Source organism: Leuresthes tenuis, unplaced genomic scaffold (genome assembly GCF_036924035.1).
Source record: "Leuresthes tenuis unplaced genomic scaffold, fLeuTen1.0.hap1 SCAF_5, whole genome shotgun sequence".
NCBI lineage: Eukaryota > Metazoa > Chordata > Actinopteri > Atheriniformes > Atherinopsidae > Leuresthes > Leuresthes tenuis.
Genome location: NW_027325359.1, coordinates 18,199,406 through 18,212,413, shown reverse-complemented (window position 1 = coordinate 18,212,413; position 13,008 = coordinate 18,199,406). Strand labels below are relative to the sequence as shown.

The window sequence follows — 13,008 nt, the reverse complement described above, 5'->3', positions numbered from 1 at the left end:
TCAAAGAGAAAACAAATCAGAAAGTGAGGCATTTGACTATTTTATGAAAAATGTTAGCTCATCATAAATTTGATGGCAGCAACACCTTTCAAAACACATCTCTGCAAAAAAACAGCTACTACAACTTGTGAAGCAATTTCAGAATAATGTTCCTCTATGTAAAATTGATAAGACTTCATATATTGCATCATCTACAGCACATAATATTATCATAAGATCAGTATCAAAAGATTCAATGCATCTGGACATATCTTTTTGTGTAAGGGATGTGGCTGAAAATCAATATTGGATGTCTGTGAGCCTCAGGCACTTGGGCAGCACTGCAATAAAAACAAGTCCAGTTTTGTCATACATGATCAGAGCCTCCACTGCAGATGCAGATTCCAGGAGCTGTGGCCAGAAGGTTGTCAAAGCCTGTCTTGGCAGCAACTGAAGGAGCCGCCGGTGGAAATAGGTTAGATGAGAAGCTGTCAAGCTAAAGAAGTGGGGCCCTCCTGGCCTGGCTGTCCCAGGGATTACTTTAAGCACCTTACAGGTACCATTATTACTGGTTACAGGAACAAAATCGTTGGCATGGGAGAAACTCAGCAAGGTAATGCAGAAGTTCTGGTAACTTCTAGTAAGCCAGTCGATGGTTCAGAAAGGAAAAGCAGGGCTTATCCCACATTGTACTTGGCCTGGGTGAAAAACTGCTAACCAGAACTGTAGATATCTTTGAGGTGTGAAAGAAACACTTTGAGGATCTCCTTAGTCTGGCAAACATGTCCTCCCCCAAAAAGGCAGAACCTTAAGACATGAGAAGAAAACTTTCTCATTGCCTTGGCAGAGGTTATTGAGATAGTAAAAACGATTCCCGGTGCGAGGGTGAACAAGATTCCCTCTGAGATGCTGAGTATCTGAATGTTTTAGGGGCTGTCTTGGCTCACACGTCTTTAATGTTGCATGAAGTTTTCAGGAAGACGCCTATCAAGTGGCAGATTGGGGTGGTGGTCCCCAATTTTAAAAAGGAGGACGAGATTAGTCAACTATTAGGCATCACACTGCTCAGCCTACTCAGGTAAGTTTACTCCAAGATATTGGGAAGGAGGATCTGACCATTTGTCAGGTCCATTTTGTCCAGGTTGTAGAGCAGTGGACCAGATCTTTTCACTTGCAGGTACCATCCAGCCCTTGTGTGTTTTGTGGATTTAGAGAAGGCTTACAATCAGGTCTCTAGGTGGATTCCATGGCAGAGCTCGTCTGGTCCATCTTTGTTCTGACCAGCATCTATTTACATCAGAGGCTTACTGGTCCCCTCCCTTCGCAGGTTTTTCAGGCACACTCCCCTGGGAAGAAAACCCTTTGGCAGACCCAGAGCTTGCCGGAGGGATTATATATCTCTTTGGCCTGGGAACACCGAAGGATCTTCCAGGAGAAGCAGGAGATTGTGATTAGAGAGCTAGATGCCTGGGCTTCCCCTCTGGACCTTTTACCTCTACGACCCAACCTTAGATAAAAGGAAAATAGATGGATGATTCTGTCATTGGAATCACTGGATGGGCTTCAGAACACTTCCAGAATTCCCCCATTCAGTCTGTCAACACTGTTTGCCATGCTATCCACAAATACAGTTTAAAACTCTATCATGCCAAAAGAAGAAGCCATATGTTAACATGATCTAGCACGACAGCTGTCTTCTTTGGGCCAAAGTTAATTTAAATTGAACAGTGGCAAAATAGAAAACTGTTCTGTGAGTAGACAAATTGAAATTCTACGTTCTCCTTGAAGCTGCATCCGCTGGACAAAAGAGGAGAGGGACCATCCAGCTTGTTATCAGCACTCAATTCAAAAGCCTGGTGCATCAGTGCTTATGGAAGACAAGGGACAACATTCATCTCCCAAAGGTCTTGGAACTGTCTCCTCAGTGCCCTGACATTTAAAGACTGTTAAAAGAAGAGAGGATGCTACACAGTGAAAAACATGGACCCAGTTCTGAGTTTTGAGACGTGTTGTGGCCATCAAATTCAAGATGAGCTCATATTTATTATGAAATAGTATTTCATTTCAATATGATATTGTGAATAAAATATCGCTTTATAAAATTTGCAAATCATTAATTCTGCTTTCAGCAACATTTAATTTTTTTACCCACGTTTTTGCTGTTGGGGTTCTAGTTCATCTACTGTTGTAAACATTTTAAAGTTTTCTACTCCACTGAACCCATAACCTCTGACATCATTCTGTGCATCAAAGACTCACACTCTCTCAAAGTCTCTCATGTCTTGTTGAGTACAGTTCAGACAGCAGAAAACATGTCTGTGCTCAGTTTATATCCAGGAAATGATCGATAAATGCTAAATGATTGAATATATCATACTGTCAGTTTCTTTTCTATCTTCTACTGGGGTAAAAGTAGATTTTGACACTTCAGGACATGTCCTCAGTGGTAAAGTAGGATCCATCTTGTTAATATTGGAGCATAGTTAATTTTTTACCAAAAAAAAAAGAAAAAAAAATCCAGAGCCAATATTTTTGAGATGCCACAATCATATTGTTAATGTTTGATCACTATTGATATTTGAACAAAACTTTACTTGTGACAGGAAATTGCTGATCTGTCACGTTCTGAACATTAAGATGATATTTACATATTTGATAAATGTCAGCTTAATTATGTGCAAACGTGTATTCTGTCAAGTTTATAAATAAGGACATGCATTTCTTTCTGTTGGTTTGCACTTAACTTTGTCTTCTTAGAATGTCAATGAAAATTCTAAGTAAATGATACATGAGGCTTGTAAATGAAAGGCTTTTGAATTGATGGGGTGCTAGAAGTTCAAGTAAAAAAAACAGTAATCTGAAACCTAGAATAAGGAAAGCTGTTCTCCTCCACACTTACTGTGTTTGATCTATGATACAGTAGTTATACATTACCAGTAACTCGGACTGAGGTCCTAAGGTCTGCAGAGAGTTACTGAATACTGATATGACTTTGTGCTGTACAAACGAAAATGGTTTAAACAAGCTGTCATTTAATATGTTATGTATGTGTAGTATATAAAAATGCCCTAATTATCATTACTAGAGCATAATATGATAATTAGTATATAGTCTATAGTGTTTCATTTCTAGACAAATTAAAATATTGAAAAAAAAATCCAAGTATTAGTATGTATTCATGTCGTCCTTTTAATTTTCTTCCATTCCAGACATTTACAGAAGGAATCACTAACCAGCTGATCGGATGCTACATGGGATCTCTTCAAGAGTCTGGTTGTGTTCTGGTGCGGCTGTATGGCAGAATGACAGAACTTTACGTGAACCGGGACCGGGAGGTGGAGATGTTCCAGGTTTTCCATGCACATGGCTGTGGTCCCGAGATCTACTGCAGCTTCGAGAATGGCATCTGCTATGAATTTGTCCAAGGAACAGTGTTGGATGATGAGCTACTACGGCAACCGTCCATCTACAGGTCTCTGCCAGAAAAGCTTTCCAAATTGTCAATGAGCCCTTTTGTAAACGTGTTTGAGCAGAAACCAATGCGCTAAGAGTCATGTGTAATTTCATCATTATTATATTTTTCTTTGTGAGTGGGATGTCTTGATTTTCTTCCTCACATTTACACATTCACAGTTGACCTGGTCATGTGGCAAACTGATGACTTCAGTGTTATTTTGTGTAAGATTTGGTTCATAAAAGAAATAATTCCAGAAATAATTGGTAAAAAGTTAGAGATAAAACAAGTCACACTGATTGCAAATCTGTGTTTCACTCTGCTTTAACCCTTCATAGTCGAGGATTTCCCTTTAAAAAAAAAAAAAGGAAAGAAAAACAAAAGCACGGGAAGCAGAGATGTCCAAATTATGCTATTATTTAACAGTTTAACAGGACATCTGCTATAGTTTATTTTAAGCATAGTGAAAAAATGTTTTATACCAAAATGACTTTCACACACATTTTTTCCATCGATATTGCAATATACACAATTCTGGGGAAAAAAATGTCAACCTTCACTCATAACAAATGAAATATATCACAATTGCCAAAGAAAATGTTTTATAGTTTTTTAGTGTCTGTACCGTCCAACTCCATCAACGCTTTGTGACAAACTCAGTTCTACAGGGTAAAAGATTGTAAAATAGTTATATTAATATAAAAAAGAGACAGGAGAAATCTCAGAACATAAAGCCCACAGATGGAAACCGCTGTTGGATGAGTGTGTCCTTCAAGCCCTGCGGTGGAACTGCATGAGAGACCGTCAGTCCACCATAATCAGTGAAGCCACACTTTATAAAGGGACAAACTTTGAATAGAAAGAATAAACACTTGACCAAAAGTTAACTTCTTGGAGGACATTAAAGCATCACACTGAAAGTGGACTGAATGCCACAGCAAGATTTCTTTTTCACACAGTTAGACTTTACTTAATCTTTGGCCAAAAAAAATAAATAAGACAAGTTGTTGTTTTATGTTGTGGAAAGAAGCTAATATAGATCCAGTGGAAAAGTTCAAAAGTTCAGTGTTAAGCAGCTGGAATGTTCTTAAGGGCCTCTAAAACTCATTATCATACTGTAGAAGCCTTGACTGTGGACACATTTGTATGCATTCACATGGTGCCACATGTGATGCACTACATTTCAATACACAGTACCCTAGATAGTGTCAACAGAAGCCTTTATTTCAAATGATCATTATGTATCGTATTTTTTACATATTTTTCTACATTGCCTTATTTTAATGTTGAAAAATGAATTCTGGAATGGTGAATAAGAAGCACCTTTTGGTGCCTCATTTCCATATGCCTTTATGTTCTTAAATCCATTATTTTCATAAGAGGTGCTCCATAATCAGAACAGGTGTAAAAAACTCTGCCATCCTATTTTTTCCCCTTGAGAATTTATACGTTGAAAAGATTTAACTTTTACGGTAGATTGTGGAGAGAGGCTGCAGTGTGTGCCAGAGAGTTGAATAAATGCGGATGTGAACAGGCTAACAAACTATATATCAAAGTCGCCAGTGTGCATTTCTTATTATCCTGACTTTATGATGTCACCATGATGAAACAGGAATAGCAAAGGGAGGCTGATGATTGTTCACAACTTGTTCAAACTTAGCAGTGTTGGTCTGTAACAATGTGAAATGTTCAATATTTTGCTTCGCTTGAGTTGCACACGTGTTATCGGGGTATTTAATTTCTTTTATGCTGATGCAGGTGTTTTTTAATGGTGTTTTTTTGTTGAGTCACTTGTCATGTTGAGCAATGTTGTTTATTCATGCCCCTTGTTTCATTCATCATTCTCATGATAACAGGCCAGCATCATCATTCACACCACGGGACTGTAGGAAACAACAAAGCCAGCCAAGGCTGAACAGCCAGGGCCACAATAGACATCAATCCTCACTCTGCCCGATGCCCTCTGTTGGGAATACCCATAGAACTTTATGTCACTGCTAACATTCCTCAAGAAAGAACGTTTAAGTGGTCAAAAGGTCACATATGCAACAAGGTCCGTTTCTAAAAAAACAGAGCAAGATAAGAACACCAAATGGAAAGGGAGTTGTGTTTCTGCTCTGATAATGATTATTTGTGCAATAACAGCGTTGGCCAGGCTCATCTGAGAACATGTTTTCTCTTTTCAGATTGATCGCAGCCGAGATGGGGAGAATCCACTCCATACTGCCAAAATGTGGCCCGCCTGTTGAACCCCTGCTCTGGACGAAAATGTCCCATTTTCTCACACTGGTGCAGAGCGACATCGACAACAGCCCTGCTGAGCAGCAGTGCACAAAAAGGTATGATAAAATTAGTCTCTGAAGACAACATGTTCATTCATATTTATGATACAAGTGAGCAAACCTTAAGTTTCCAACAAGCAACTGAGAGGTAATACTGCAAAGCTTTGTTGGTGACCTGGCTCAGTCAAATAATAGGTTTGCTGGACTGGGGGAACCTTTAAAAGGGGAAGTTGAAATGAAGGTGTCAAACCAAGTATAATACAGGTATGGTGATAGCCTGCCTTAAGACTTATGCATGTACTTACTGGGGAGACTTTGTGGAAACCTGAGAGGCATGTTTGTCAACCAAAAGGTTGACATAGTGATAGTAAGGCTAATCAGAAAAATAGTGTGACGTTTGACAATAAGAGGCAAAGTACAAAAGCAGCCGAGGCAAGTTTCAGTTGAAAGAACATAATGTCTTGACCATCAATTGTCCAATGGTATAATGCCGCAAAGCTGTGGATTTTTTCAAAATATTAATTATGAGGAAGACCGTGTCAGGGTTCATGGTGCGAGAAGGGAGGACCCAGATGCAGACTTCAGAATGACTTGATTTATTAACAAAAAAGCACTAGGCAAGAACAAAATGCACAGCTGAGCCGGTTATCAAAAATCTTAAACTGTGGCAAAAATAATCAGACAAAACAAGACTATGAAACAAGAGGCAAAACCTAACCTGACCTGACCTGACAAAACTGTGGCCATGAACATGAGAGGAACGGTGAGGATTCTGCAATGACTGATGGAAACCTGGAAACTAAATACTGTGGGGAGGTGATTAGTGATGACGTGCAGCTGTGGAACAGAAACAGGTGACATATGTGACAGGAGAAAAAACATGACAAGAAATAAACCAAGACCTGAAAACATGACAAAACAAAACTCAAAACGTGACAGACCGCTGGGCACAGACATGTGAGATGCCTCCCAATTGTCCTTCTAATGGCCACAAAATCCAGACTGAAAGAGACATAAAGCCAGCAGATGCTGTGTGTTAATCTATTTTGGTTCCCATTTGGTAATTCAGCACATCATTTGTAACACTTTTTTTGTCTTTATAGATTTTTTATGGCCCAATTTTGGTTGCTTGCATTTCCATTCATTTGTGTCACACTATCACTTCACTGTGGTTCCTGGTTCCTGGTTCTATTGGGGTGCTTTTCTCTGTAGAGTTATGTATCCATTGATACTCCAGCTACCTGGTGATTCTGAATTGGCTGTAGGTGTGATTTGTGTGTTTGTTTGTCCCTATGATGGACTGCCGACCTGCCTCTACCTGATGGCAGTCAGGGTCCGGCAACCTTTCTATAAGATAAAGCAGGTTTGAAAAATCAATGATTTGCATTTTTTTCTTTTTTTTCTTAGGACCCTTGTCCTGTGCATCCTTGGCATTTTCAAACATCTTTCCATGAATTGCTTGCATTTGGAAACCATATAAAAGTGGGTTTGTGCAAAGGCCAAACAGTAAAAGTGTCAGGAAAGTATCTACCATTGCCTAGGGCACCAAAGAGGAGGGAGAAATCCACTCCCAATGCCAAATCTACTTTTCTGTCTGTACTGTCTAAAGTGTGCATGAGATTGTTAGAATAAAAAGGACCAAGTCAAGAATCCTGGTTAATAATTATCTCTTAACAGGTTGACAGTAGCAACAGTAACTGGGGCTTTGTGAATTAATTAGTCATGTCAGGTGTACAAAGGGTCCAAATCAGTGTGTGAGTGTGTAATGAGAGCTGTCAGTTATCTGCTGTACTGAAAATATCATGTTTTAAACAAATACCTGTCAAGGTGGAGGTGGGAGGCTGCCTGAGTGTTGTCTCTTTGATAGAAACCAGTCACATTTTCCACATTTTTATCTCTCAGGCAGCAGCACTTCCACTGATGTCTTATCATTTTCTCACATTTTTCAAACCTGTCAAGAGTTCTCTCACCCACCCATCACTCGCCTTTTAAGAAAACAGTTCCCAACTTGTAGTTTCATACATGAGCTGCCATTGGTCAAGGGAGCGAGGCGGGGGAGTGGCCTTCATGGCAATGACATTGCATTATCTCTGACAGGGTTCACAAGGTGAGAGGTGAGAGGGGCCTTTCAGACACTACAAAGAAACAGACGCTTGGCCAAGAGCTTCTTGCAGCGTTCTCCCTTATCGGTCAAACGTTCAACCTTGTTTGTGTTTGCAGTGACGGGGTCGGAAGTCCAAAAAAACTGAGGCTGGAAGGGCCAGGGTGCCTGGGTTTGGATTTCTTTTTTTGTTAATTTTTAGAGGGAAGCTACCAGGATTCAAAGAGATAAATTTACACCCATAAAGATATAAGTGAAAGCCAGTTGAAGTAAAGTGAAGTGGGTCATAAATAAGAAATCCCAACAACACCTCACAAAATGACTACATTTAACAGAAAATATGATCACCTGAATTATAATGCATTAAATCAACCTTGAGATATCACCAGCAAGCTAAACTCATTTTTCAATTTCAAGTCCCAGCAGTTAAATCGGAGAACATGTAATCCGGGACTTTAACAGAGTTGACCTCCACTCCCATATTCTCCTTTGAGAAACAAAACTTTTCAAACTCAAGATAGATAACCCCTTTATTTAAAAAAAACAACAACTCTGGTTAAACATAAACTGAAATGTAATGTACCCTGTGATGGACTGGCGACTTGTCTGGGGTGTACCTTGCCTCTCGCCCAATGGCAGCTAGGGTAGACTCCAGCACCCCCCAACCCCCCCCCACTCTCCATGACCCTGAATTGGAATAAGCGGGTATAGAAAATGGACTTGATGTCCACAGAAGTAAACTGCACCACATTCAGAGGCCCAATAGATGGTGCTATACTGTGAGACATTTGTGTAACTTGACACAGTCCACTGCTGTTCACACATGGAAAGGCATGCGGAGCAATTCAAAATGATCTGAAAATGATCAATAATTAGGAGATGGAAATATGAGGTGTGGAAAAACTCTGATAAAATGGTGGGAGGAACACTAAAGCAGAATATGAGTTTTGAAATTTATGAAATGTGATATATTTAATGGTATAATTTAGGTTTAAAAATGTAGTGTGTGTTTAATCACTGCTTTCCTGAATGTGGCAATTGGATGTGGAACACGACACAGAGGCAATAACAGAGAAGACCAAGGATTTAGGGGGAAAAAAACTCAAAAGAATTTTGAATAAGCATTTGAGAAACTTTTGTACTTGAGACTGTATTTGAGTGCCGATTTGAATGTGATCTTCAGAGGAAACGGTAAAAGAAAGGCAGAGAGAGAGCAGGAAGAGGCTGCACCTGCAGAGGAGGTCTTCAGCTCTCAAGCCACCCGCTGTGTGGAGAAAGAGAGGGAGAGACAGACTGAGGGAGAGGAGAGGTGGGGGGGTGCAGGCGAGCGAAGGAGGCTGCGGCAGCTGTGAGGCTCGGAGAGCGAGTGCACAGCAGAAGTCAGAGAAAGGAGAGAAAAGAAAGAAAAAGCAATGGAAAGCATAAGTGCGACCTCTTTTTCTCCCAAAGGCCCCCTGCTATGTATCCCGTTTGCGCTCCCACACATCATGTAAAACTGTGAGAAAAAAAGGAAAAAAAATCTGCGGAGCTCGGCTGGTGTTTGAAATCATATGTAAATAAGCCACATTGATGATAAAGCGCCAGAGGAGGAAATTCCACTAATTACCTTACAGAGACTTGACAGGGAGCAGGAGGCGAATGTACTTGACGCGCTGTTTTTCATGAAAAGGACAGAAAAGGGAGAAAAAGATCTCATGGCAAGGCGACAGGTTTCCATTTAAAGTCGATGCAAGTCTTTTATTTAGCTATTCGTGGGTTCCTACGATAAAGTCAGTTTGTTAAGTTAAAGAAGTGGATGAGTTGAAAAGGAATCAGGGTGATTCACCATTCATCTGCATGTTTCACTTCATATTAAAAAGGATGTAGATGAATTGTGCATGTCAGAGGGGTCGGCTTTCAGTAACAAAGATTTCACTGGCATGTAATGTCATTCAGCACTCCATTTTGAGCCTATAGCTTATAAAAATGCAGTATAGAAAATAAAACAGAGCATTTCAAAGACACTTCATAATGAAAATAAACTATACTGTAAAAAATACTGTTTTAAGTTCATAAGAGAGGTCAAAAATGAAGCAGGGAGAAAGTACATCTAAAATACTGTTCCCATGTTCCATACATGCTTGCAAATAGTTTATCGTTCAGATCTCAGAATTCTGATTCAGTCATCTTGTCCTTGATCCTTCTATCCTCAGCTAGGGCGAACACTGACTGAATGGACTCGAGGTAGATAATAACTGACTTGTGTTGCTGAGGATGTGTAGGTGGAATTGTGTAAAGCAGCAGAGCCACAGTGTCACGACCATAAACAAGCCTCCTCTCCTTTTGCTTTTATCGTGCGTTCCTCGCAGGCCTCACTAAATTATGTCTCCAAGTGTATATAATAACGGAGCATCTGTTTGTTCCCTTTTGAATAAATAGGTAGTGTTTAAATTACACTGTTTAAAGTACCCTCTTGTCAAGGCAGACGGTGGGACTGAAAAGGAAACATGGAAATTAATTAGGAGACGGCTGCTTGCGCAGCATTTCTTCCAGGTGCATTTTGCACTGACGTCGAAGAAATTTGCTCTGTCTTTGAGTTATCAACAGAGTAAAAACAAGGCACGTAACCTTTCGCTGAGGCCCACTGAGCTGGGTTAGTTTACAAACACGTTGTTCCTGGGAGGAAGTCTGAAGAGTTCATGACAAAGTTGATCGTCCATATCTGCACTCTTACTTCCTCTGTCTCGCCTTAAGCTACCCTATACAGGTCGTTTCTGCGTAAAAAAGTTATTGTTGTCAAACATGAAAAAAAGCCATTAACTCAAGGGGATTTCCAGACGCAACTTTAAAGACTCAAATGCAGACTGAAAGTTTTTAAATTGGTTTCTGAAACATTCTCAGTTCAGACAACTAGACACACTAACATTTACTGAAATCCACAAAAATGCCATTCTTTCAGGGTGAGTGGTTTTTAAAGGCAGGTGAGTCATCGTGTGTAAGGGGAAAATCTGCCTTTGACTGAGTCTTTAAACAATAACAACTGAAAGTAAAGCAGATCATTTAATCATTAAATGTTGTTCCCAAATTGTACATCCACTGTGCAAACGTCAACCGAGAAAGGTTTTCTAAAATGGAAAATGAAATCTGAAATGTGTTATTTCATTTGAACAACACATTTTAACAGATGTAAGTCCAAATAAATTGACTTCAACTAAATTGACTTGTCTTCGCTGACAAGCTTTATTGTATTTGGACAATTTGAGCAAATAAAAAAAAGCTGGGATAGCCACAGGTTTAAAACTTGTTACATCCCCCCTTCTTTTATTTACTTGTTTTAATTGCTTGGCACCTGAAAGTACTAAATGTTGCAAATTGGAGAAGGATCTATGTCAATTTTTGCTGTATACAAGATCTCAGCTGCAACAATCTGTTGTTGTCAACATTGTGGCTTTTAAGCCACAATGTTGTAAGATGTGCAGAACGAGATCTGGCATTGAGTATGGATTGCACTGTACATCTGGCATGGACTCAGGTACCCCTATGTCACAATATTATGTCTTGTAGATGTTCAAAGACCAACGTTTTTTGCAATGCTGTGCAGAGAATTATGTTTAGGAAAGTGATGAAAGTGATGAACCACAACCTATCCTTGTTTGAAAAGACTGAGGCACTGTCCTCATTAACATCTGGATAATTTGCAAAGGATGGGAAAATGATCAGGAGTAGTGTCGTCAAGATCTAAGCCTGGTCGATGCCACTTTTATACCCAATCCTGACACCCTCATCTATCACCAATTAATCTACAGAGTGTAGAATCTTCCAGAACTGTGCTACTTGTATATTCGACCAGTTTTGCTCCAAACCTTTAGAGTGTGTTGCACTAGATTTTAAATTTGTCAAATACTTTCTAAATGGAAAATAACGTCGGCCAGCATTTCTTTGACATTGCATCTGTTAGAAAAGATTCAAACAAATTAGATTACAGATTAAAGTTGGAAAAAAAATTGAACTCTTTTGGAAAGTAAGTTTTCATAGTGACATATAGTGACACCATCTGAAGTGGGTTTGTAACTGTCTTGCCATATTCGTCACAAAAAAGGTGAATTTAGTGTTTTTATTCCCATCAGTTCCGAGACTCTACAGGACATTCCCAGTTTTGAGACTTTGTCGGCGGAAATGGAGTCATTGAAGAGACACCTCTCGCATATAAACTCGCCGACTGTCCTCTGCCATAACGATCTTCTCACAAAGAACATAATCTACAACCACAAAGAAGGTGAAGGATGCCTGTGGGTTGCTTTTAGAAAAGATTATTTCAGAACTGCTTTAATGTTGATACTATCTTCAAGAAGCCCTGAATACTGCTGAAAATAATCATCTGCTTTATGCCAGAGCCTCTGCGACTAAGCTAATGTTAAAACAGATGGATGTGTTTATTTTTTTGTCATGATGCAGCTCACAGAATTTCACACCTTGTCCATATATTTTCATACAGATGCATACCTTCACGTTACTGTAAAACCCAATCCCTCTTTCTAAACATATTACTGTAACTCATTCATAGTGTCATTTTTTCTTAATCATTCTAACATATTTTGAAAAGATGCCCCAGAATGACTCTCAGTTTGAAGAGACTCCTTGTTACTTTGACCACCATTCATCATGTTGTCCTGGTAACCTCTGCTACTTCCCCTGTCCTCCTGCATCAGGAGTGGTGAAATTCATCGACTACGAGTATGCCGATTACAACTACCAGGCTTTTGATATCGGCAACCACTTCAATGAATTTGCTGGTAAGTCTGTGCTGTGATAAAGATAAGTCCAATTTGACCCCATATTTTTTACAGGCATGTTCATCCCGTGCATGTGTGTGTTCTCTCCGGGTATTCCAGCTTCCTCCCACCATCGAGAACATGCATGTTAGGTTGACTGGTGATTCTAAATTGATCGTGGGAGTAAGTGTGAGTGTGCATGGTTGTTTATCTCTGTGTTGTTGAAGTGAATATGGAAAGTGGATGGATGGATTTTTTTATCAGACAGATCTTAATATTGTCTTATGTGGATTATTGACTACAGTAGATGTGCACACAGTATGTATTCATTGTCGTCTTGGCACTGTGTATTTTTGAGCAAATCCTTTTATTTTTCCACTATAAAGTGCCATGAAACTGTGTCCTTTTTGTGATGGTGCCAAAACAAATTGCTGTATTCGG

General features: G+C 39.6%; 1 protein-coding gene across 1 annotated transcript in view; it reads left to right on the top strand.

The window, feature by feature from the left end:
- Positions 1-13,008, top strand: part of LOC140307472 (ethanolamine kinase 1) — a 35,206-nt gene that overhangs the window by 3,589 nt on the left and 18,609 nt on the right. The window contains exons 2-5 of the mRNA XM_072386377.1: positions 3,189-3,451; positions 5,620-5,772; positions 11,923-12,071; positions 12,505-12,588. Coding sequence (XP_072242478.1) covers positions 3,189-3,451; positions 5,620-5,772; positions 11,923-12,071; positions 12,505-12,588 — 649 coding nt within the window. The remainder of the gene's footprint in view (positions 1-3,188; positions 3,452-5,619; positions 5,773-11,922; positions 12,072-12,504; positions 12,589-13,008) is intronic.